The 23,355-nt window shown below is 50.2% G+C and overlaps 2 protein-coding genes across 2 annotated transcripts in view; one reads left to right on the top strand and one right to left on the bottom strand.

Annotated features, from left to right (window-relative positions):
* Window positions 1–23,355, top strand: part of WNT5B (Wnt family member 5B) — a 75,753-nt gene that overhangs the window by 25,429 nt on the left and 26,969 nt on the right. The gene's annotated exons all lie outside the window — the stretch shown is intronic.
* FBXL14 (F-box and leucine rich repeat protein 14) lies at window positions 8,669–11,984 on the bottom strand. The gene has a single exon (XM_074826134.1). It carries the CDS (start codon window positions 11,897–11,899, stop codon window positions 10,697–10,699), a length of 1,203 nt encoding a protein of 400 aa, XP_074682235.1. The 5' UTR covers window positions 11,900–11,984; the 3' UTR covers window positions 8,669–10,696.

The following is a 23,355-nucleotide window of genomic DNA, read 5'->3' as shown; positions in this document are numbered from 1 at the left end:
GCCTTTTTCTCTCTGTTTGTCTGGGTTTTTTAAACTATTCTTATTTTAACACCCCCTTGGGTGTTGAGCGTTGTACTTATGTGCCTGCCCAAAACTGCTTGAGTCTGATCACGATCCAGAAAGAAAGCACCCTGGCCCCTCAGCCTCCCCAGGCACGTTCAGAGCACACCTAGCACATACGGACACAGTAAGATCAAAAACCCATTGACAGCTGCCACTTTATTTTGACACACCTTATATAGCAGCCGAATGGTTGGAAGGCCCAGGGATCAAAACCTGCTTCTCCATTTTATCCAACAGCTGCTTTATGCAACACACCAAGAGGTTTCAGAAGGAGAGACTGGCCCCAAGAGTAAACGCTTGTGGTCTGCAGCCATTGCTTCCTTAATGTGCTGTTTCTTGCACCGAGACCGGAATAATCATCCGCACCATAGCACGGCTTACATGGGAATACTGAAGAGTGGCCCTTTCTCCTGGCCCTCACCTGAGGGCCGATGGTTAGTGCCTTCTCCAGGAGGAGTAGGTTTGAAGTGTCATGAACAGAGGGAGGAATTAAAGCAGGTCTCCCACTTCCTTAGGCTACTGTTTAAAAGCAGGGCACACCGCTGCTTCCTCTGGGTATGGCTGGCTTGCTTGTACACAAGCAGGAGCGTGGCAATTTGACAGTAGAGGAGAAGCACCTAGTTTTGGGTCATGTGTGAGCGTAGAGCAGTACCTAGTAGCTCTGAGCAAGGTATGGAGCTCCTCAGGCAGGCGAGCCAGCGGCATTTCTCCTCTGGCCAGCCCACACTAAGCGTGCTGACAGTAAGTGGCTCCATGCCCGGCAAGTTGTTGTTTTGGAGCCTCAGTGGTGTCTGACTCTTCTCAGAGGCTGCGAAAGCACCGAGGACCCTAACCCCAGGATCCACCCTTGGAGCAAGGCCCTTAAAACCTGGGTGTTGCAGAGCACGCACCTTTGGTGCCAAGTCTTTTTTGGAGCTTGCTGCAAGTAACTTGTGCAAGACCACCTGCATAATGGCTTTGCAGAGCCAAAGCCCAGCCTGTCCAGTGGACCACAGCCCTGCCTGCTCCTTGGTTTTTTGAGTTTGGCAAGGCTCATGGAACTGGAATACGTTGCTTTTTCTCAAGGTTTTCTTTAAGAAGAACTTCTACTGTTGCTTCTGTGGAAAAAGATTCCTGTTCGTTGTGTGGTGCTGGAGTGGGACTCGTCTAACCTGGAGGCTGGGGTTTGTCCTGTAGGACAGAGTGGAGGCATGCCGCCCAGCTGAGCCCTGGTTTCTCTGGATCCAGCTGCGGTGGTTTAGGTTTCTGGCTGAGTCTGTCTGAAAGCGGCACAGAGCAAAACACAAAGAGAGGGAGGGTCGTAAGTACCCCCATTCTCTCCTGATAATCCCTTAAAAAATAATTGCAGGCCTAAACCTCTGGCCTCCAGCAAATTTTCCACTCGATTAGAGGCTTTTGTGAAGCTGGGGAAAGGGACACGCAGACTTGCACATTGTGCCGCTGCCCGAAACTTCCAGCTGGGATTTTTTCCATCAAAAGGGGATTTTAGTAAAACCATTATAAGGGGCTTAGTCACAGAAAAGCAGTTGAGCTGAGACAGGGGTAGATTAGCTTTAACATGCTTGTTTTTGGCACTAGGGACAGGGTGGAAGTTACACCCAGCCGCTCACATGCAGCCTCCCTGTCTTGCTGACTCCCCAACAGGTGTGTACAGGAGATGATGTCCCCCTGTGTCTCCTCCCGATGTCCCCAGGCACGCTGCATCTGAAACCAGCAGAGGTGAGGGGAAGGGAGCGGGCAGCCCAGGCACAAGTCCTGACACCGTGTGGTCTGGGTCTGGAAACTGAAAGTTGCTGTCGCTTGGTTGGTCTTTGGTGTGGTCTGGGCTAGTTTTTGCTAATGGACAGGTGCCTCTTGGGAAGGAAAACCATGAGGGGCAAGAGCATTTGCAGCCTTAAGGACCGTGTACTGCCCATGCCTTTGATCCACATGGGTGGTCCCCGAGCATCGCTGCAGGGATGGTCCTGGTGAAGATGTAGATAGAGCAGCTGGGAGAGCTGCAATCCGAGCCGTACCTGTTGTTGTGACGGGATATTGGCCTTCAGGGCTGTCAAGGCAGCACTTTTTGTCAGCTCTGCATTTGTTTGGTGAGACTCACTGTTGCCTGAAATAAAAGCTGTGATGGCTGAGGAGCCTAAACAGATAGGGATGGCTTGTTGGAGCGTTTCCTGCTGCTGCCAGGAGCACTTCCACAGCCCGCGTGCTTCCACACCAGTGCTTCTGGGGCTCTGGGTGGCAGAGCCTGCTGTGGGTAGAGTAGGAAGATGTCCTCTGCTCTTAGTGTGTCTGTGTTCTGACCCTCCCTTTCCAGGGCTACCTCAGACTGGAAAACTTATTTCAGGTTTTGCTGCTCCAAGTGGCAGAAGGTAGGGGGACTGGAGACAGGAGAGATGGACGCCAGGCACCGTTTGACCACTCACGTATTTGGGATGTAACCTTAGTCAAGTTGCTTCCACCTTTCTTTCTCTGTTAACGATGATACTTCCCTTTCTGACGTCTGTGTGTGTAATGAGCCATGCAGAAGCTAATTATTAATTCTAGAATATTATCAGGTATAGCTGCTTCTGAAAATGACACCATCACTGTATCTGTAGCTGCAGTGTGAGAAGTGGATAAAAAAACTTTTCAAGTTTAGCTGCTAAAAAGGACATGCACATGCAGCTCCAGATACCTTAATCACTACAGAGGTACCCCACGGAGTCACTGTGCCAACAATGAAGCAAAGCCCTGTACAACAGAACTGAACTAAAATAATCCAAGCATTAATTTAAGTTCAGTCCTGCTCCGTGACCATTCTCATGCTTGAATGCTTTAAAAAAAAAAATAAAATTTCTTAGTGTCAAGCTATAGGTGTCAAGAGATGATGTATTGAGTCTAGGATGGATGTTCTCCAGAGGGCAGACAGTTCAGGATGGGGTGTGTGGGTCTCGCACAGCAATGAGGTGAGTTGACCACCCCACCGGTCCAGCTACACCAGCTGTGGCTTCTCGTTTTCCTTTATGGTGCAAACCCTCAGGACCCATCAAGTACTGATGATGATGATGATGATAAGCAGCAACAGCGTTCACCACTCCTTTCTGGCTCCGACCTCGGCCATCCCATGCTGGTTCGTGCCTGCACAGCCGTGGTCCAGCCTTGCAGAACGGGCCCTCTCGCCCATCCAATTTCTCACCCTGCTTGCTTGGTGACCCCCTCCAAGCGACAGGCGTACCCTGATGTGGACAGCAACCCTTGAATTCATTAATGTGTGGAGTTTGAATTAATTAATGTGGGCGGTGGGGATCATCGGCCTGGGATGAGGCAACCGGCCGCCCCCCTCCCCGGGAGCCGGGGTTTCACTGGTTCCCGGACGGGCCCCGGCTCCCCGGGTTGGGGGACGGCGGGTTGATCGGTGACCGGGCGAGCGGCCGGCACTCGGCGGGCAACGCTGCCGCCTGGCGGAACGGTGCCGTGTCTGCAGGCGGGAGCCCGGCCCGGGATCGGCGGCGGCAGCAGAAACCCGTCGGGTTCCCGGAGGTGCTGCGAGATGGGGAGAGAAATCTGGGGCTGCCGGTGGCTGGGGGGATGTAGGGGGTGGGGATGTAGGGGATGGGGATGCTTCACCCAGCCCACGCCAACACGGAAACCCCGCCAGTATCACAGGCATCATTCATTTTTCTGTCTTGCCTTGTTGTCCCCATCTGGTTTTACCGGGTGTTTGCCAGACGAGCAGCCCAAGGGATCTTGTTGTCCCCTTTGCCTCTGGCCAACCCACATAGGGATTGGTGGCATGCAGTGGGGGCTTTGGCCAAGCGGCCAGAGATTTGCCAAAGCCGAGAGGCAGGCATTGCGTCCACGAGACTGGAGGAGCAGAGGAAACCAGCTCACCTGTGGCACAAGCCCTTACTGGACTTCTCCCAAACATGCAGCTGGAGGAATTTACAGCGCTGAAGGATGTGTGTGGTTCACGCTAAAGCTGGGGCACTGGGCATGCAACTGTGGCTGTCACAAAAGGAGATAATGGCAGGGTTTTATTGCTGCTGGGTGCTTGGTGTTTTAGCTCACTGAATAAGGAGAGAGGCCACTGGCTGCAGAGCCGCGATCGGCGTGCCCATGTGGTGCTGTCTGTACACCTTCAGTGCCAACCTGCCAAGCCCCTTAAATTGCCCAGGGGTTATAAAGCTGGGACATTTTGGGGAAGAACAAGGGGAAGGAGAAGGAGGAAGAAGATGAACCTCAGCTATAATTTTTTTTTTTTTTTTTTAAAAGCTGGGAAGGGAAATTGCTTCATCTTCAAATCACTAAACTCTGCTCAGAGACACAAGGCTCAAAGGAAAGAAAAATAACTAGGAGGAGTTGCCCATTTCTAGATCCGGCTTAGTTTCTATAGCAGAAGATGAGTTTGATTTATGTCTCAGTAACCCTCTCATGTGGAAATACTTGCTCAGGGCACATGTCCAGGCCCTGGTATTAAACTTTTGACATTCCAAAACATGCCACATATTTTAGGAAATCTTTTAGGAAAATCCCATTTTTGTTCATCTTTCTGCCATAAGGACAGATTGGATTTGGATCTTTTGAAATCTCCATGGTGCTATTTCAGGTTGGGCTGCCATTGAGCTAAATGCCTTTGGTAGATTTAATTAAAGAAGGGGGAGAAGCATTAGCGTCCCTGCCAAATGTGGCTGGAGTCTTAAGTTCTGGCACAGGAGCCCAATGAACCCTCTCCAGCTCTTTCTTCCATGCAGTTTGGGACTGGGGAATTGAGCAGGACAGCCTCGCTTAGCTGGCCACGGCGGGGAGCGTCATGCAGCCCAGCCAGCAGCCCTGGCATGGGGCCTCCCTGATGTCCTGAGGGGTCCTTACATCCAGCCCACGCCACCCAGTTGAGTTTATCGATTATCTTTTTCCTCCACAGAAGGCACTATTAAAGAGCTGCTGGCTAAAAGACTGGGATTTAAGGTAGAGGAGGAAGAGAGAGAAAACAAAAAAGGGTCCGCTTTGCTAGAAGCATCCTGCATATGTATGTAGTGAGGCTGCCAGAGCTGAGGGACGCCTACCCTTGAGCTGTTAATGGCAGCCTGTGCTAACTTCTAGCTTTGATTTCAAAAACTTTGGGTGTCTTCGCCACCCAGCTCTCATTTTAACTCTTCTCTGACCTCCAAAGGATAGGTTCAGTAGTAAGTTCTATACTATCTAGCACAGAGATCACCTCTCATCCTAGCACAGGCCCCAGGTGGTTTGCGTGGCAGCTGCCCCGTGACCCCGTTATTTATTATCGGGGAAACAAAGGACCCCAGAATCACCACGACAAACTGATTCAGTTGAACTCGCAGTGTGGGGCGGGAAGGCATAAATCTGTCATGCACGGACCTCCTATACGCCAGTCCAAGGGCAGTAGGACCCAGGTGGAGCCTCCTTTTCCTCCCCATCTCCCAGGGAGAGGAGCCAGCCACCGGCTTGGGCCAGGGGAGCAGCTGCTGCAGCAGAGCAGGGACCCCCCCACCCACCACAGGACTTTGCTGCAGCTTGCGAGCCGGCATCCCCTGCCACTGCTCCTCCGTCCCCAGCCACCTCCTCTGCTTCCCAGTCCCTTCATTCCCCCTTCACATTGCGCCTGCTCTGCTCCACTTTCTGCCACCACCTCTTGAGCATGGCCCCTTTGCTCCCCAGAGCCACCAGTCCATGAAGTGGGTCGCTGGTTCATCCTCCATCCTCCATGCCCTGTCCTGCGCGGCTGTAGGCAAGGGACCCTGCTGCCCCAGCCGGCATGGCTGGATGGGCTGGGAGTGCTTTTGCTGGGCTCAGCGGTGAAGGCTGGCACCAAAGCCACCGCTGGGGCACTGCAGGCTTGCTGACACAGACAGGAGACTTCCAGCTCACTTCCAAATAGTTTTTTGGTTTTGTTTTTTTGGGGTTTTTTTTATGGTTTTCTACCCCAGTTGCCAACTGAGTCATGTTCAAATATTCAAGTGCGGCTGGAGAGTGAAAATTAAGTTTCCTTGTTACCCTGAGGAGTCATGTGGTAATTGGTCTATGGTTGTTGGCAATGGATTATTTATTTTAAGAAACCCTTTTCTTTACTAGTAAACACATGCGTTCCCAGCCCTGGCCCTGCTGGACAGGGAGGCCTGTGTCTGTGCCTGAGGAGATGCTGTCATGCTGGGGCATGAGAGGAAGGCATGAGGAGCACTTGGTCCATCTCCGGGAACAGCCCAGGGTGTCTGAACACTGGGCTTCAGGGAGGCTTTGGTTTCAGCAGCTTCCTTTGGCTTGGGTTGCCCTTAAAAAGCATACCAGGCCATGTGGGCGATGCTTTTGGCTTGTTTTTTTTTAAGGGGGGGGAGGAAGTTCGGGGGCGTTTTTTTAGGAAAAAAAATCCTGTTCTAGTTCTGATTGCTGAACTTATGAGCACACCCATTACATTTAGATATAAATGTTCCACTGTAATCCATGTGAACATGGGGCTTAATAAGGAGATGCCATTTTCACTCAGATGCAGCAGAAACAAACCTACATTATGAGAGATGTATCATTCCCCATCCCTGGCTGGAACTGCTGTCTACCCCAGGAACATTTACATTTTCAGCAGTAATGGGAGCCTGATCTGGAATTCCTTTTGTTTATAATGTTGATACATACATCCTCTTTTTCTGTCAAGAAGTTACTGTAAACTTTTTTCTTCACGCAGGAAGGACAGACCCCACACCTCCCTCCAAGTAGAGGAAGATGGATATAGTGTCAGGCTCAGTTAGATCCAATTGTGGTGGCTTTCCCTAAAGCGAACAATGCAGCTTTTGTGATGGACTCCCAGCAGAAAGCTTGGAAGTCTAGGAAAGGAGGAGGGAAAAAAACCACACACCCCAAAATCCAAACCTTGGGATAGTCCAGGTCCTTAGGACATGGAGGAGATCGTGTTTCTTTTTAGGAGGGTCCGGAGCTGAGCACTATTTTCCCCTTTGAAATGCAGCACTGACATAAAAGGGGTGAGGTGGTTAGAGCTGGCAACAAAGAAGTATGCCTAGGCCAGCCTCAGCCAAAAATACCTGTGGAGGCAGAGGCTCGGCAGGCGGGGCAGGCCGGCCCCGACGCGGGGGGACCTCCTGTGGTAGGGCACCGACCCACCTGGAGCAGCCCCCCGGCGCGGGCTGCTGGAGCGGGGCAGCGCGGGGGGAACAAAGTGGCCTGCTCAGCGCTGCAAGTGCTTAAAATGCAAATGTACAGGAACTTCAGACCATCCCCCTCCCTCCTCCTCGGCGCTGAGGAAAGCAGCTTAAATACAGCCAGGCCTGGAGAGGAATGTTAAAAAGAGGGGAAGAATCGCCCTCCTCCTTTCCATAGGGACCCGGGCCCGGCCAAATTGAGTATGCATGACTGAGCAAGCAAGCAAGGACAGCTCCTCTTTTAACTTTCCTGAACAATGGCTCCGGCTTCTTCCACCATTTCGCATTCCCCCTCCTTCGAGGCAGGAAGGGGGCAGCGGGGCGAGCGAGCCCCGCCGCCGGGCTGGGGGGAGACGGGCTTTGTCGCTGCGCTATAAACACCGCTTAAGCTCCATCTCCAACAATAAAACACCCACATCGTGGAAGGCTAAAAAAGGACCCCGTCAGGTTAAAAGTCATACGTTGAGGAGAAAGATTATGGTATAGGACAAAGGACACCTTAGACTATTTGAACTTTTTTTTTTTTTTAACACATTCCCACTTTACTTCCTCTTTAATGTTTGTCTGGGCAGTGGAAACCAACCAAGACATTTAGGATTTCCCAGGTCCTCATGCACTGGCGAAGGCACGGTTTTTGGTGGTTGTCACTGCTGGGATGGGTTTTCCACCCAGGGTGGGCCTCAATTTAAATTGAAAAAAAACCTCTGCCATCTACCTGGAGCTTTAAAAAATTCAGAAACACAGCCCTTCCGTGTCCCCTCCCAGATGTCTTCCTCTACCACAGAGTACTCGATTCACTTGCTAGTGAGTTTCAGCACTTTCAGTTTGTCTGACCTCAAACTGCACCGACTCCTCACAGCGATGGGCAGCTGAACTCGGTTTCTCCCCACAGATGCTGTGAGCGCCCTTGCGGACAAGGCGGGTCCTACCAAACCCCTTCCTTACAAACCCTTCACGATGATGTTACTCAACGTCCTGCACAGGAGGCACCAGGCTCTCTTCGTTCCTTCTCCTCCTCCGTCACTCTCTGGAAAAAGAATGAGCAGCCCCAAACCCCCGGCATACTTAGCAAAGCCAACAGATAGATCAACAGATACATACATGTCTTTAAAAAGCACAAACAACACAGATACGGCTTTTTTTTTTTTTCAAAAACATACTTCATATTTCCTCTTTTATTATATAAATATGTTTAACCTTTTACTGTAAGAATATAAAATGTTTTAAGAGGATCTTTGTTATTTTTTTATACAAATTCACAAACAGTACAATTAATCCATAGGGGTCTCTGGGTTTGCGTTAACTCCGTGGTCTGGCCTGTTACTGTGGAGGATTTGAGATTTTGAACAGATGAGCAAAAAAAAAGCCAAGATATTTTTCTTTTTTTAAAAAAAAAAAACACAAAACAAAACCCAAACTTACTCTTCCTCTTTGAAATAATAATTAAAAAAAAAAAAATCTAAAGACCCAGCTCCATTTTATTGACAGAACAGAGATAAGACAGATGAACTTCAGTCTCCTCCCCTTCACATTTGCAGCCTTGGGGCCTGCAGGCCAGCTCTGCTCCTCTCCACCTACAAACAGGAAGCCTGGCATAGTGACCTTTTGTAGGTGATTTGGGAGGGGAGGTGAAAGCATTTGCATATATCTATATATATAAATTTTTTTAAAACGAACTTGCATTTTACACATTTCTGTTAACAGTAGCCCAATCCTCAGCGTGGATTCTCACGTTACATGTTTGTGCTAGAAGAGTCAAAATGCAGAAGCACGGTTTGGGTCCCCAGTGAACAGGGAGGGAGAGGCACAACCAGAATGTGAAGGTGAAACACAGTAGGGTAAGCTTAAAAATAAAAATTTTAAAAAAAAGGGGGGTGGGGGGAGCAGGAGCGGGGGAAAAGAAGAACAAACCCAAGGGACATTATTCCAGTCTAGGCACAAAAATGTTTTTTCAGTCTCAAAATCTCTTTCCTGTAAGAATTCCAGGGCTTTTGAGGAGGAAAAAAAAAAAAAAAGTAACAAATTAAAACGAGGTAGCCAGACATCATATATATATTTATATATATAGAATATATTCAGCAGAAAAAAAAATGTACTTAAAAATCCACAAGAACAGCAACTTCGAATGTCTTTAAAAATAAAACCATGTGAGAAAATGAATACTGTAAAGAGGAGAATGAGTGAGAAAAACTGGGATCAGTTACAGGACGTAAGCAAGGGGATAGATGGGAGAGTAAGAGGCTGTTTTTGTAGCAGTAATTTTTTCTATGCATTTCAAAATAAAAACAGATCACAGTATCTCAAATGAAGCAGAAATGAAGCTGGAGATTCTTCTTCAAGTCCCCTGGGTAGAGGGGAGATAGCCATCCCTTCTACCTGCTCACCCCCGACCCAAAGAGGAATGGATATGTAGCTGGATATGTCTATCCCTGTTGCCAAGAAGAAGAAGGGGAGAAAAAGAGAGAATGATGAAAGGGCAGACTGAATCTTGGTAACTCTCAGTGTTCCCCAGTGCACAGGAAGGCTTAAGAGACTGGGGTCCGTGTCCAGTCCCCACAGACAGGAAAAGGCGGAAATGGTATCTTCACCTCCAGTAGAGATGGGGGGAGAGAATGGAGTGCCTAGGCTTTTCCATTAACCATAGTGCAGGATGACACGGAAACATACTGACAAAAGGAGAGGCCTTAGCTATCCCTAGTCTCAGTGCAGTGGAGAACTGGAATAGTGGGAGGTTGTATCCACCCACAGCAGAGAATAACACAAAACTGGAGATTGAAAACAGATTTAAAAAAAAAAAAAAAGTCATCAATGTACCTAGGGAGCAGTATTTCTGTCACAATTCCCAGTTGACAGGGGAGGGGCAAACGCAGAGGTGGAATGGTTATTCTAGCAAAAGCTGCATCTGTGCCCGGCACAGGATGACTGGGTGGCCGGGTACATAAGTGTAGCTAGGAAGCCTTTTCTGCTGTTGTTATTGTTTGTTCCCATCTCCATGCCCACTCTCCTTTATATAAACCAAAAATAATCTATTCTGAATACATGGCATAACAAGGGTCTTTCTTTATCCATCCTTAGTGCACGAGGGGATGGATTCAGGGAGTGGGGATAAAGAGGGGTGTCTCTAGCCCCAGTGCATAAGAGTGTGGGCTTCTACCTCTTCCACAGGGAAGGATGCTGTGGGGGAAGGGGGAGCTCTGTCTCCCCAGTGTGGAGCTGGAGGCATGACCTGGAAGAAGGATAGGTGCTTTCTCTCTTTCCTCCTGCCTCCGCTTCCTCCTCCTCCTCCAGAGCAAGGGCAGGTAGGCAGCACAGAAAGGTCAAGGATATACTCTCTTTCTCTACGTTCCTCCCTCCAGTGCCAGGGTGTGTGGGTAGCATGGCTCTGTGCGTGCCCCTCTCTCTCTTTCTCTCCTCCATTGCAGCAGTCAGTCAGTCAGTTAATGAGTGAGTCCCTCCAGAGGAGATGGAGGTCTCGGGGCGCCCCCCTCCTCTCACCTGACCTTCTCGCTCTCAGTCATTTCCCAAAGTCCCAGGTTGAGCACCTTGAGGCAGGGCAGCTGGGTGATGCGCTCCAAGCCCCGCTTGGTAATGCGGGTGCAGCCGTAGAGATCAATGCCTGTGAGCTGGCTGAGGTGTTCGGCAATGAGCTCCAGGCCCTTGTCGGTGATGCGGACGCACTGGCCGATGTTGAGGGTGCGGAGCCCGTGCATCTGTCGCACCATGCGGTTGATGCCCTCGTCGCTAATGTGGCAGGAGCAGAGGGAGAGGGAGCGCAGCCCATCCAGGCCCTGTGCGATATAGGCTAGGCTCTGGTCCCCCACCTTGTCGCAGAAGGAGACGTCGAGGCCAGACAGGCGCAGGCTGCCCATGGCCAGATGCATGATGCCCGTGTCGCTGATGTTGTCGCAGGAGCGCAGGTTGAGGCTGCGCAGGCTGCTCATGTGCGACAGGTGCAGCAGCCCCGCGTCCGAGATGCCCCCGCAGAAGCTGAGGTTGAGCTGGCGGAGGCGGCCCAGCCCGCGGGCCAGGTGCTTGAGCGAGAGGTCGCTGAGCTTCTGGCAGTCCTGCAGCGTGAGCTGCTCCAGGCCCAGGCAGCCCTCGGCCGCGCTGCGCGTCATGCCCGCCAGGTGCCCGATGCCCACGTCGGAGAGGTGCCGGCAGGAGCGCAGGTTGAGGCTCTTGAGGCGCTGCAGGCCCCAGGCGATGAGGAGGAGGCCGGTGTTGGTGATGTTGCTGCAGCCCCCCAGCTCCAGCACCTCCAGGCCCTTGAGGTACTGGGCGATGCGGCCCAGGCTGCTGTCCGTGATCTGCTTGCAGAGGCTCAGGTTGAGCGAGCGCAGGGAGCTGATCTCCGCCACGAAGGCGTGGCCCAGCCCGTTGTCGGTGAGGTTGTAGCAGCCGCTGAGGTTGAGGCTCTCGATGTCCGCCATGCCCTGGATCACGTAGCTCAGGCTGCGCCGCAGCGACAGGATCTGCACCCGCCGGATGCCCCGCGCCGCCAGGCTGGGGAAGAGCGAGGGGTTGGCGCGGCGCAGGTGCAGCTTGGCCTCCACGCCCCGCCAGACCGAGCGGTGGTAGGCGGCGTCGCGCCAGGCCGTGCACACCTGCGCCGCCCGGCCCTTGTCCCGCACCTCCAGGTACCCGAAGATCATGGCCAGCAGCTCGGGGAACAGGCACGAGATGTGCGTTTCCATCGCACGCCCGCGCCCGGCCGCCCCCGCCGGCGCCGCGCTCCTCCTCGCCGCCGGGCCCGGCCCGCTTCCGCTCGGGGCCCGCCCGCCTTCCGCTCCGCTCCGCGCCGTGCCGCGCCGCGCCGCGCTCCGCTCCTCCTCGCCGCCGCCGCCCTCACATCGCCGGCCCGGGCGGCGCGGCCCGGCCCGCGGGAGACGCTGCTGCGCGACCGCCGGCCCAGCCCGGCCCCGCGCCCTGCGGCCGCCGCCGCCGCCGCCTCTACCGCCGCGCCGGGCGGGCCGCGCCGCTGCTGCCGCCGCGCTGCTGCGGCCGCGCCGCCCCGTGCCGCATCGTGCCGCCTCCCGGCGGGCCGGCGGGTGCGCCCCGGCGGCGGCGGCGGCCCCCGCGCCCCGTTCCTGGTGCCGGCTTGCCGAGCCCCGCCGCCTCCCTTTGTCTCCGCGCTGCTGCCGCTCACAGACCGCGGCCCCGGGCCGCCCGCATCCCGCGGCGGCGGCGAGAAGGCAGCGAGGGCAGAGGGTCGCGCCGGCCCGGCCCGGCCCGGCCCGGCCCGCCCCGCCGCCGGTACCGACTCCGCCGCTCCGGGCCCGGCCGCTGCCGGCCGCCTGCTCTGCTCCGCCGCGCGCCGCTCGCTGCTGGGCCCCGGCGCCGCGCTCCGGCCGGGCGGGAGGGGGAGGAGGCGGGGGGGGGGGAGGAGGGAGGGAGGAGGCGGCGCTGGGCCGGGCCTGGCGGCGGCGGCGCCGCTCGCATCCCCCCCCCCCCCCCCCCCCCCGCGCCGCTTGCGCAATGGTACGATCCGGAACACTCCGAGCCGTCGCCCTGGAAACAGCGCGGCCCATTCGCTGCGCCCCGCCGTTAACCGTTGCCGCGCCGCGGCGGCGCCCCGCCGGCCCCCGCCCGCCCCCGCCGCTCCGCCTCCGGGGGCCGGGGCCGCTGCCGCCTGGGGCGCGCAGCCCCAGCGCTGCGCCCCGCCCGTCGGGGGCGCCCGAGGCCCCCCCCGAGCGCCGCCGGCGGACGTCGCCCCCCTTTCCCGCCCTGTCAGTGCGGGGAAGCCGTGGCTGGGCGCGGCGCTGTCACCCTCGGGTGACTTGTCGCCGCCTGGGCGGGGGCGGCGGGGCGCTCCCTGAAGGCAGCGGCACTGCAGCTCGGCCCCGCACCGCCGTCCCGCCAGCCGCCTCCCCTCAGGCCTCCCTGCTCACCCGCTCCCCGGGAGCCCCTGGCGTCTGCCGCCGGGCTGCCTCGGCGTCGGAGTGTGCCAAGGGCCGCCATGGCCCGGCTGGTAAACAGGCCCTTGAGCTCCCCCCGGGGCCGCCCGACCCCCTGCGGAGGGACGGGGGCTCATGCTGCTGCTCAGGGCGGCAAGGGCGCAGCCGGGCCTGCCTCGCCCCTGGCTTCTGGAGCACAGGCTGCGGCCATCTGCAGCTTGGCCTTGAGATGCTCTGATGGCCTTGAGGACCAAAATTTGGGAGCGGCCTGTCTAGGCATCCGTGCAGGAGTGATAGGAGCATGGCTGTAAATAGCTCGGAGACCTGGGTAACTGTCAAGGTTGCTTAGACTTCTAGGTGGATCATTTTAGGGCCTCTGTGATGGGAAATGGAAAAACTTCTGAAAATGGCTTTCAGCTAATGGTCTCCTTGAACTACCTCTGAAAATAGTTGAAGTGCTCACATAAACTGAGCAATTTCTAATGTCTTCCAGCAATTTGAAGAAAGAATGTTTGAAATCCACGTTTCTTACGTGTCTGTAGCCTCATGTAATGGTAACTGTGCATGTTTCAACACTGGGCAGTATTGCACCAGTGTTAAAAACGGGTTAAGTTCTACCAGAGATCAGGTAAGGCTTTTCAAAACAGCTTCAAAAGATCAGGACTGTCCTTCTGTGCCAAGGAGCTGTAAAGAAAAATATAAAGTTCACATTTGTTCAACACAACAGGGTGCATTTTTAATACTGTTTGGATTACTAAAATATGACAAAAATCAGCCCGGTTACTGGCGTGTTTGCTGTACCGAGCCTTTCACTAACCTGAAGGAATAGGCTCTATTTTAATCATCATCTAAATTTATCTGCTGCAGAAACGCCTGTGGCTCCATCTTCACATACAGATTCCATATTGGACTCTGTTGACTGCTTAGAGGTCCAATGTCTGTATTTCATTCTGCTTTTTTCTTTGCTTTAAGTTGGAGGCAAGACAAGTTGAAGGACTCTTGAGGCCCTGATCCTGCAATGAGATCCCCATGCATATAAGCATCACTATCGGCTGTGGTTTGGCAACGCAGAAGAGCCAGCGGTACAACGCCTATTACTGGCTCAAAACTGGGGTGGCCGCATGATGTGAAGCGCTGACCTGGTATTCATTCACTCTGCCTGCTCAAGTTAATTCAAGAAGTTTTTGACAGGTTAACTTTTTACTAGCAGACTTTATGCTGGATCAGGTATCACTGTACACAGCTCCAGCCGGATCAGGTATCGTCTGCACCCCTGCGGCTGGCATATGGCCAGCGTAAAATTGGCATTGGCTCCGTATCGTGCGCTCTGGCTCATTCAGCAGAAGTGTGATCATGTGCCTTGGCCCGATCCCGACCAAATTTGTACTCCTGGGTGATCCAGCAATGTGTAGACCTGGTTTTAGTGATCGTGGAGCCACAGCCCCACTCAGACGCTGTACTGGGGTGTCACCCAGTACGAGTTATCTTTGTAGCATTATTACTTTGCGCTGTCGGGGGGAGGGGTGGTTAACCATTAGGTTAGTAGGAAAATTATTAGGGGGGATGGATTTTGCTGAGCAGCCGCACTGTGGTCTACTGTGCTCAGACCAGTTGTAGAGCATCGCAACCAAAAAGCAGAATTTCCGTGAAGTGAGGAGCAGGTGAAAGGTGTGGTGTCTGGCGGGCCACGTGGGCCTGCCTCGGCGAGGATTGCTCGGCTGAAGACAGCGGGATTGCTTACGAGAAGGCTGAGTCCAGTAGACATCCGGCAATGTGTGAAGGAAATGTGGTACAAAGGTGGTGTTGGTGTATCTTAGTGATTGTTGCATTACTCATAACTGGCAAAGCTACAAGCAAGTTATACAAGTCATTCTGAAAGAGTGCTAATGAAGTCTTTTACCGTATTATCCCGAATTCGACTGCAGAATCTTACCATGGAAATAACGCGGTATTTCCTCTCTCTAAGCCTTTCACCTTCAAACCACATTTGAGGGGGAGCGGGAACAGGTGTGCTCTCTAAGGCATAAAAGCTTACCTGAAATACTTTTTTATTTATGTCTTAGCATGCTGGGTCTGTAACGCCTTTTGTGTGTAACCAGCAAAGGTTAGAAATAGATGATGCATTTTCTGGAGACCCTGAAATTCCATTTCTCACATTACATAATTCAAGTGTCTGCACTTCCTTGTGAACAATTAAGATTTACATGTTGAATGGAACAGCCCTGGAATTTGGACTCATAATCCTAATCTACTGTGGGGTTGGGGGGGGGGGGGGGGGGAGGGCACAGAAAGTATTTTTCCAGTAGTTTATTGCTCACTTTATCTAGGTGACAGATGTTTGGAAATAGAAGTTTAGAAAGACAAAATAAAAGTGCATGAAAAGGGCCAGTTTATCACATGGTTGTTCAGTTGATTCTGTGTTTCCAGGAGTAAGGAAATACGTGCCATGTTTTTCATGATCTCATATGGTATAAATAGGAGGTGGTAATCACTGTGCGATAAACTGCATTTTATTAAAAATCCCTGCCTGCCTCATATGCGCTCTGATGGCTGATCCATCCCCCTGGAACCATCTCCAGCATTCCAGCCCCTTGAGCAGCTCCCAACAACCACTTTCTCTTTTTGAAAGCACTTGCCAGATAAATGTTTCATTCTTTTTTTTCCCCAATTACACCGGTGTTCAGTGGAAGCTGGACAGCTTTGCTTGGCAGGGGTTCAGGAGGATCCACATAACTCACTTGTGGCTTCTGCGATTAGAAGTAATTCATGCCGATAAAGCTGCACCATCGTCTATTCTGGATCTTTTATTCCATGATTGGGCATAACGTCCACCAGGTCTTTCTGCATCTCCCATCTCAGTCTATCCCTATTTGTTTCTTTTGCTTCTCAATTCGCAGGGTAACTTTTGGCTCCAATTAATCATTTAAGAGATAAATACAGAGTCCTTCCTTGCCCTCCCTTTTCTTCTGCCACGCTGCTCCTGTGCTTTCTGCATTTTTACGGCTTCAGACATGGAATGGAAAACTTGTGAATTTACTCACAGGAACCTGCTTGGCCTTTGGCTTTTTCTTACTTGTGGGCAGTGGCCCCTGGGACTGCAGGATAGAAATGACATGAAACCTCTTGAACAGTAAAGCCTGTGGTCCGCTAACCCTTCTCTCTCTCTTGACCCATTTAACCTTAAATTAATTCCTAAAGTAATAGATTTCTCTGCCTTGCCTAGCTAACCGTGCTCCTTTCCCCAAACTGGCTCTTTGAGGAACTGTGTTCCTTCTTGCCTTCTCCCATGCCCTGCGGTTGCTAATCGCTCCCATTGCCCCACCTGATCGCACTGTCCCACATCCCAGCGCTTGAGGGATGAGAGGCGGCTTCATCCAAGGGAGCAGAGAAGACAGGCAGCTCAGATTCACGAGCTCCCCTCAGTACAGCTATGATGATCAAAGGGCTATTAGGCAGGTAGGAGCCCAGTGGGGTCCTCGTTCATGCAGACAGCTCTGGAGAAGTAGGCTTTCATTTAAAACGGTGATGCTTTACTTCCCACCCTTGAAAAAAACAAGGCATGGATGGCCTCAGCCTGCCTCGTCTGTTGCAGAGGCTGCAGGCTGGTGCCGTTTGGGGTGTAGCCTGATACAGTCTGTTAGCTAATTTCCTGTGACTGGCTGATGTTGGGTTTTCAGTCCTTTTGTCCAGCCCACCACTACATTACTTCTCAGTTTAAAGTGTTTCACTGCAGTCTAAGTTACAGTGGGGAAATTTCTCCTCTCCAAAAAATGCAACTGGCTTAATGTGTAGTTCAGCTAATGCTGGTTTGGGACTGGTTCAAATTCTAATGTCAGCCACTCTCCAGGGGGCTGCAGTTGTCCTTCACAAATTGGCTTCCAGACCTCCTTCATCAGATTTGAAGTGTGTCCACAAAAAGTCAGCTAAGCCTGATACAACCCATGGTCTTAAACTGGGTTTAAAGTTAGTTTAGTGGGACTTCTTAAAAGCCAATTTGGGGAATGGTTTTTGTGTATGAATGAGCCCAAAATGGTCTTTTTGCATTGCTGACACCTAAGCCATCATCTTCTGGTATGGCTCAGCAAAATGAGGGTGCCAGCTTGTCATGGAGAGAACGTGGTGCTCATCAGCGTTTCACGCTGAGTGGACTCCTGACGTCTACTGTAGAGCTTTTCTGCTCTTAGCAAGGTGCCAGAGAAGCTGTGCTGAGGTGTTTTAGAGGTTCTTTTCCTTTCTTGGAACATAAAGCAAAAATGATCCCCTGGAACTCTTTTGTGAATGCAACCAGTAATTACATGACAAAGATCTCTGTTAAGAGTTAAACACTGAAGTGTAGGCAGAACAGGTGTGTAATGTGCATATTTTAGATACATAAGCATATATACATATCTATGTACATGCATACACACATATATAAATCAGGATAGGGCTGTTAAGTGATAGGATTCCCTTTGGGATTCATGCTGGTCATGATCTTTTTTTTTCACCAGAGATTATAAAGAAAATGTAACTAATCAGTGGGTTATTTGGGAATTGTAACATTAGGATCCTCCTGCATGCAGAGCTTTGTTGTGAAGCTTAGGTCACTATGAAGCTTTCCTTAAAAACTGGTGTTTTTCCTGTACTTTGCCAGTATCATGTCTCTAATAGGTGCTACATGAGACTGTATTTTAGGATTATGTGGTTCCTCCTGCACAAAGTAATTCTGATCTGCCATGTGTTTCCCGGTGTTGGGGGTGGTTTATTCAAAACACAGCATACTGTGAATATGTGGTTAGGTGCTGGGGCAAAATTCAGAGCTGCTGTCTCGGTGCAGGCTCCAGTTCTAAATCTGAGCCTTTGGGATTTGGGTATTTTCTTCAGGTTTTGATTTTACTTGTCAGTCAATAGCTGACAAGAACATAACTACGCTGATAGGAGGAGGAATGGTCAGAGGATGTGAAGCATAGGAGGTCTGGATTATATTCCCAGTTTTGCCATTAAATTGGCCAGCAACTGTTGCTGCTGTAACAGATTGAACCAAGCATAAATGAAAGGATCGCTTGAAGAACCAGAGAATATATTATGGTCCAGGCAACTGCACTTGAATGCCGTGTACCTATCATGTATGTCTCGTCTGCTCTTGTGGGACAGGACTGTCTGGTGGTTAGAGCCAGGGACCTGGGCCCCTGGCCGCAGGCGATTCTCTGACTCCGCCATGCATGTCACACCCTTCGTGGCTTATGTGAAGCTCAGTACTCAATGGTTAAAATCATCAAAGGGAGAGTGCTCTGGAAGGGCAGGATGTAAAATCTCAAACCTCAGCGCTTGCAGTTCATTGCATTAGGTGCTATTTTAAGTGTTGGGGTTTGTCATTTATTTATTAGCAGTACCACAGAAGATCGAGATGGCAGAAAATATCTGATGTAATCATTATTATTAAAAGCAGTGGCACAAAAACAAAGAGACCTTTCACGTACTAATTGCTTTCATAAGCCATTCCTGAACTCTGAGACCTCTACAGCTCGATCTAAAAGGGGCAGTCCCTGCAGTCACAGCAGTAACATGTGTGTCCAACATGCTGTGTGGTACCTGTTACAGCAGCAGGTTTGTGAAATCCTCCTCTGTAACAGCTGTTTAGTCCAAAACCCAGCAGAGACAGCAGGACACTTGTGTGTATGTAGTTTCGCTGACAGCCAGCACATTCAGCCTGGGATGGAGGAGATGTTCTTGGCCTTTGGCTGAGGTTGGAGAAGAGTGGGTGCAGCCTCCCCTCTGCTGAAGGTTTCCACACAGTGGGACAGATGTAGCAATACTGGCCTGCTTTCAAGTAAGGGTTATTTGGCTATCAGGGAAGCTTCTTGCTGTTTTCTGTGTCAGAAGCTCCAAGGAAGAAAAGGCAACAGTACTTGGGCTCGTCCCTCTCTGGTCAAAACTTGCCAGGAGCCCCAGGAGTGAGGTCTGGGGACAGGTAATTCATATATTCTTGCTATAGCAAGAGTTAGAGGTAGCCTCACAAGAAGGTAAGCTTAGCCCAGGGAACGTACAGACATAGCTGTGTGGTTTTTAAAACACAGGATTTTTGTACCCATGGATTACTGCAGTGTTACTTTATTAACTCCTCCCTCTCTGGACTGTGGCCACCAGCACATTTTCAGGTAGTAAATAGCGTTCTAAAATTGGCAGTTCACTGGAATTGGGCAAAGTTATGTCACCTGCCCTACAAGCTTTGGCTCCGAAGTAAGTTCTTGGAGGAAAACTGAAAAATAGGGCGGTACTGTTTTAGAAACATGCTGTGAAAATCAGTCACAGTTAGAGCCCAGCACAAACTGCAGGTGAGAGTTACAAAGTACAGTTTTACACGGAAGGCAGGATAAAGATACAAATTACAATTTTATATTTAATGGAGGATTTGCCTTGGTTCTGGCCAAAGGAAGGTTACTTTAACATCTTGTTCCTACAAGTAACCTCAAAAACTGTTGGTGCTAAATTCCCCAGATTTTCTGAACGTTATCTGCTGCAACTCCAATGGATGCACGGAGAAGTGGTGGCAAAAGGAGGTACCTTTCAGAAACTGCTTTCGTTCTTGTTTCTGTTCTTGGGTACATGTGGACACTCTAAAACTTCATTCAAACTGCTAAATGCACCAACACGTGTTATCTACCTGTGCGTGACAAAAATCTTGAAAATCCTCTCTGAAAATGTGGGGGTAAAATTAAGGGCAGATGCGAACAGGGTGGGAAGACAGTACAGAGTTCACCGTGTTGGAGGTGGAAATATAAATGGGTAAAACAAGATCTGTGTTTTACACTAGTTCTTTCAACTTGTTTCTACACCGTTCAGAAAAAAATACAGTAATCCTTTGCCTACAGTACATCAGTATTCTATGTGACCAGACCCTGTCATGTACAATGAGAACACAACTTTATTTAATCCAGATGGTTCCAAATTTTTTTAAAAAATGTGTGTGCATAAGAAAACATAAGATAGAAATACTGCTTTTACTCCTTTTTTCCCCCCAGCATACATGCTGACTAAACTATGTGGAAAAGCCTCTTTCTTTCCACTATTTCACCTCTGAGATCTAGTATTTTCCTAGTCTTGTTGGTGGTGTTGTTCCACACTTTTTGCCAGCAATCCCGGTCTGTATTCTTTACGTTCCTTTTGGAACAGTGAATCCTTTCGTAAGAAGATTATTCTTTAATGCCCTGAAGCAGGAAACAAAACCAAAAATCTTCAGATGTATCGAAACCTGTGAAAATATTTATAGAATTGTGATGGCTGCCAGGACATGGGAAACAACAGGCAACTAAATAATACTCCTTTGCACATCCATAGCACCTCTCCTTTGGCAAAATGAGAGGTCTATGTAATCATGTAATACCTGCAGCTTCATAGCATTTCAGGTTGCTTCACAGATGTTAGTCCCGTTGCCTCTGTGACGAAACTGAGCTCCAAAACATATCTTCTTCATGGATGGGAATTTAGTACCTGCAGCTTAACTTGTTTGAAATCCTGGATGTTTGGGCACATGCTGTCTCACACTAGGTGCCCAGAAGTATAGGCATGAAATCAGTTTTTGGAAACTTAGGGCTGAATGACTTTCCAGCGTCACATGCTGGGTTTGTTGCAGGGCCAGGAATACAGCCCAGATCTCCTGGCTCCCTACCCGCTGCCTGAACGGCAAGGCCAGTCCTCAGCTCCGTTTCAAGGGATCCTAGAGAGCAGTGGCATTTTAGCAAGTCAGCTGGCAACTTCACTATGTTTTGTTTAGAATGGTTCACATTCTTCCATCTAATTCCCACACTGAAAATTTCCAGCTTCCTATTTTCCCTGAGCTGTCCCAGCAAGACATATTGAATATGCAGATGTGATGGCACACACTCACACACGTGCTTTTCCTGAAGCAACCCCTCAAAGTTTGTTTTGGATGTTTGTTTTACTCCAGTTCCTCTAATCCCCAAAGTGACATTAAACAGATTTTTTTGTTTAACCTTTGTATGAAACACCCTCTCTCCCTTTATTTGTAAGGATATGTGGGTTTAGTTACATTTTGTTATATTCCCTTGTGTGTGGAGGAAATACTGTGTAAATGAAAACATATTAGAATTATTACATACCGTGCACAAATGTCTTCTCAGACATCTCCCATGCATGCCTTCTCTAGAACATATTTTTGAATGTGCATGTCACTATATTTTTAAACCCATTCATGTAATAAATAACTGCTTTCTCACTATGAGTGTTCAGCAATATGAGGGCTGTTCACGCAAAGTCTTGGAAATACATCTCAGAGGCAACTGAAATTGTGACCGAGAGCAGGAATAGAAGCTAGAGGGCTTCACAGCCCGTTTCCTAGTGATGAATTTCTCAGTACAAAACCGGCACTGGGCTTGACCGAAGAACTGCACGCTGTCAGCACGGGTGAAGTAAAGACAATGAAAAAGCTGGCTTCTGCTGCAAGTGAGCAAGTTATTTTGCTGGAACAGCATAAATCCCTAATAGGATTTCTTGCTTTCCCTGCAATGTAGAGGCTCAGGCAATTTCTTCTCTCCTCCTACACCTTGCACACTGCAGGAATGGTTGCATATATCCTCATACACCAGCTTTCTGTGGTTCGTACCTGCAAGCAAGCAGGCAAGACACCACGCACATAACCCTTCCATGCAACACAGCGTGCTTCCCTCACCTCCAAGATGAGCAAGCCTTACCTTCTCTACAAATACACTGTTTTTTGCAGGACAAACACATTTTTTTCTGCAAGAACTTTGTCCAAAAAAGCCAAGATTGCATTCCAGACGTACAGCTGTTCCCCCTCCAGAAATTCCCTAGTCCTGTCTAGTCAACATATTCAGTAACATACTGCCAGAGAGAATAAATGTGTTCAAGATAATGGGGAAGAAATCTCCAGTAGTGTAGATGCCCTTTTGGATGGTAGTACAAAATAGATCATTTTAATTTTCTCTGTGTGAGTGCCAGTTGGAAGAACTTAACCTACCGGGTACATGTTTTCCCTTTAGCTTCAGGGGAAGAATAAACACATTTATTTCTTTGAAAAAAAGCTGTCTCCTATAGACTGTTCTTTTGTGTTTGATAAGTTCTGCCTGAGGTATTACTGTGAACACGGACTTAGTAACAACTGTATTTACATGTTTTCACTGAAGGATCTTTAAATGCATTAGAGCCTGTAACGTATCACAGCATCCACAGGCAAGATCACAATACGGGTCCTAAAATAAATTTACCTCCCCCTGGCAGATGAAGAAACTGAATTTTAGAGTCTCAGTTAGTTACAACCAAAACAAGATGGATAAGCAAATCAGCAGCAGTGCTGGGAAGACAAGGCCCTGACCTGAGCCCTTGCTGTAGTCACCAGGCACAGGGTCACATCCCCACCTTGCCTAGATCAGCAGAGCTCCAGACGAAGTCACCGTGGCGACGACTGTTCGTGCCAAATCGTCGGCTCTGTACGTGCTTCTCACTGGAAATGCCAGTGCAGTGCAATTAAGTGCCACACGTTATATGGCCAGAGAGTACCATTAGCATAAAGGTTTGATGCAACCTCAGTGTGACTGGGAAAGGGGAGGCAGGCTGTCCCTGCAGGGGATCTGACCTGATGCCCACTTTGTGCTCAGAGTAAAGTTTATTCACAGGAGAGGATTTTAGCCTCCATCTGCCCAGATCTGATTGTTTCTGAGGACCTTTAATAAGGAAAACACTCTTCCCTCTGATAAATTGGCGCATAATCATATACATACCTGAATTTTCACCAGGAATGAGAATCACTCAGTAGTTAGTTGTTTCCTTCTTCAGGTGTGATTCTGAGACCTGGTGACAATCTCATGCCATGTGACGCTGTAGGTGTGTTATCATTCAAAGATGACATCAACCCACATTGCGTCAAAAGAAGCAATCCTGCCCTTCCTCAGCTCTTGGTAGCAAACTGGATTGAAAAACTGGCTGGCATTAGAAGTCAAAATATCCAAATGCCTTTCTGAAATTTGCAGGATTATAACGATCTGAACCGGGTACCCTTATCCAGCCCAGCTGCACCTGCTGCGGGAATGGTGACTTTTAAATCTGTATTTGAAGGGCTGCAAAATGTGGATACTTCCAACTGGGCTCTCAGAACAGCTTAGGGCCAATTCTCAGGTGTCCATCATTCACGGGTTTGTACACTACTTTCTGAGTAGATGAGGTGTTAGATAATCACCTACATTTCCCGGATAATTTAACCCCTTGGAGTTATGCCTCTGGTGGTTACAACATTCTTCATG

The sequence above is a fragment of the Strix aluco genome, chromosome 5 (genome assembly GCF_031877795.1).
Source record: "Strix aluco isolate bStrAlu1 chromosome 5, bStrAlu1.hap1, whole genome shotgun sequence".
Lineage (NCBI taxonomy): Eukaryota > Metazoa > Chordata > Aves > Strigiformes > Strigidae > Strix > Strix aluco.
Note: the sequence above shows the minus strand (reverse complement) of the source record. Positions and strands in the feature narration are given on the sequence as shown.

Excerpts from the sequence above, each read along its gene's own strand:
- FBXL14 (XM_074826134.1), bottom strand. The coding sequence starts at position 11,899 with ATGGAAACGCACATCTCGTGCCTGTTCCCCGAGCTGCTGGCCATGATC.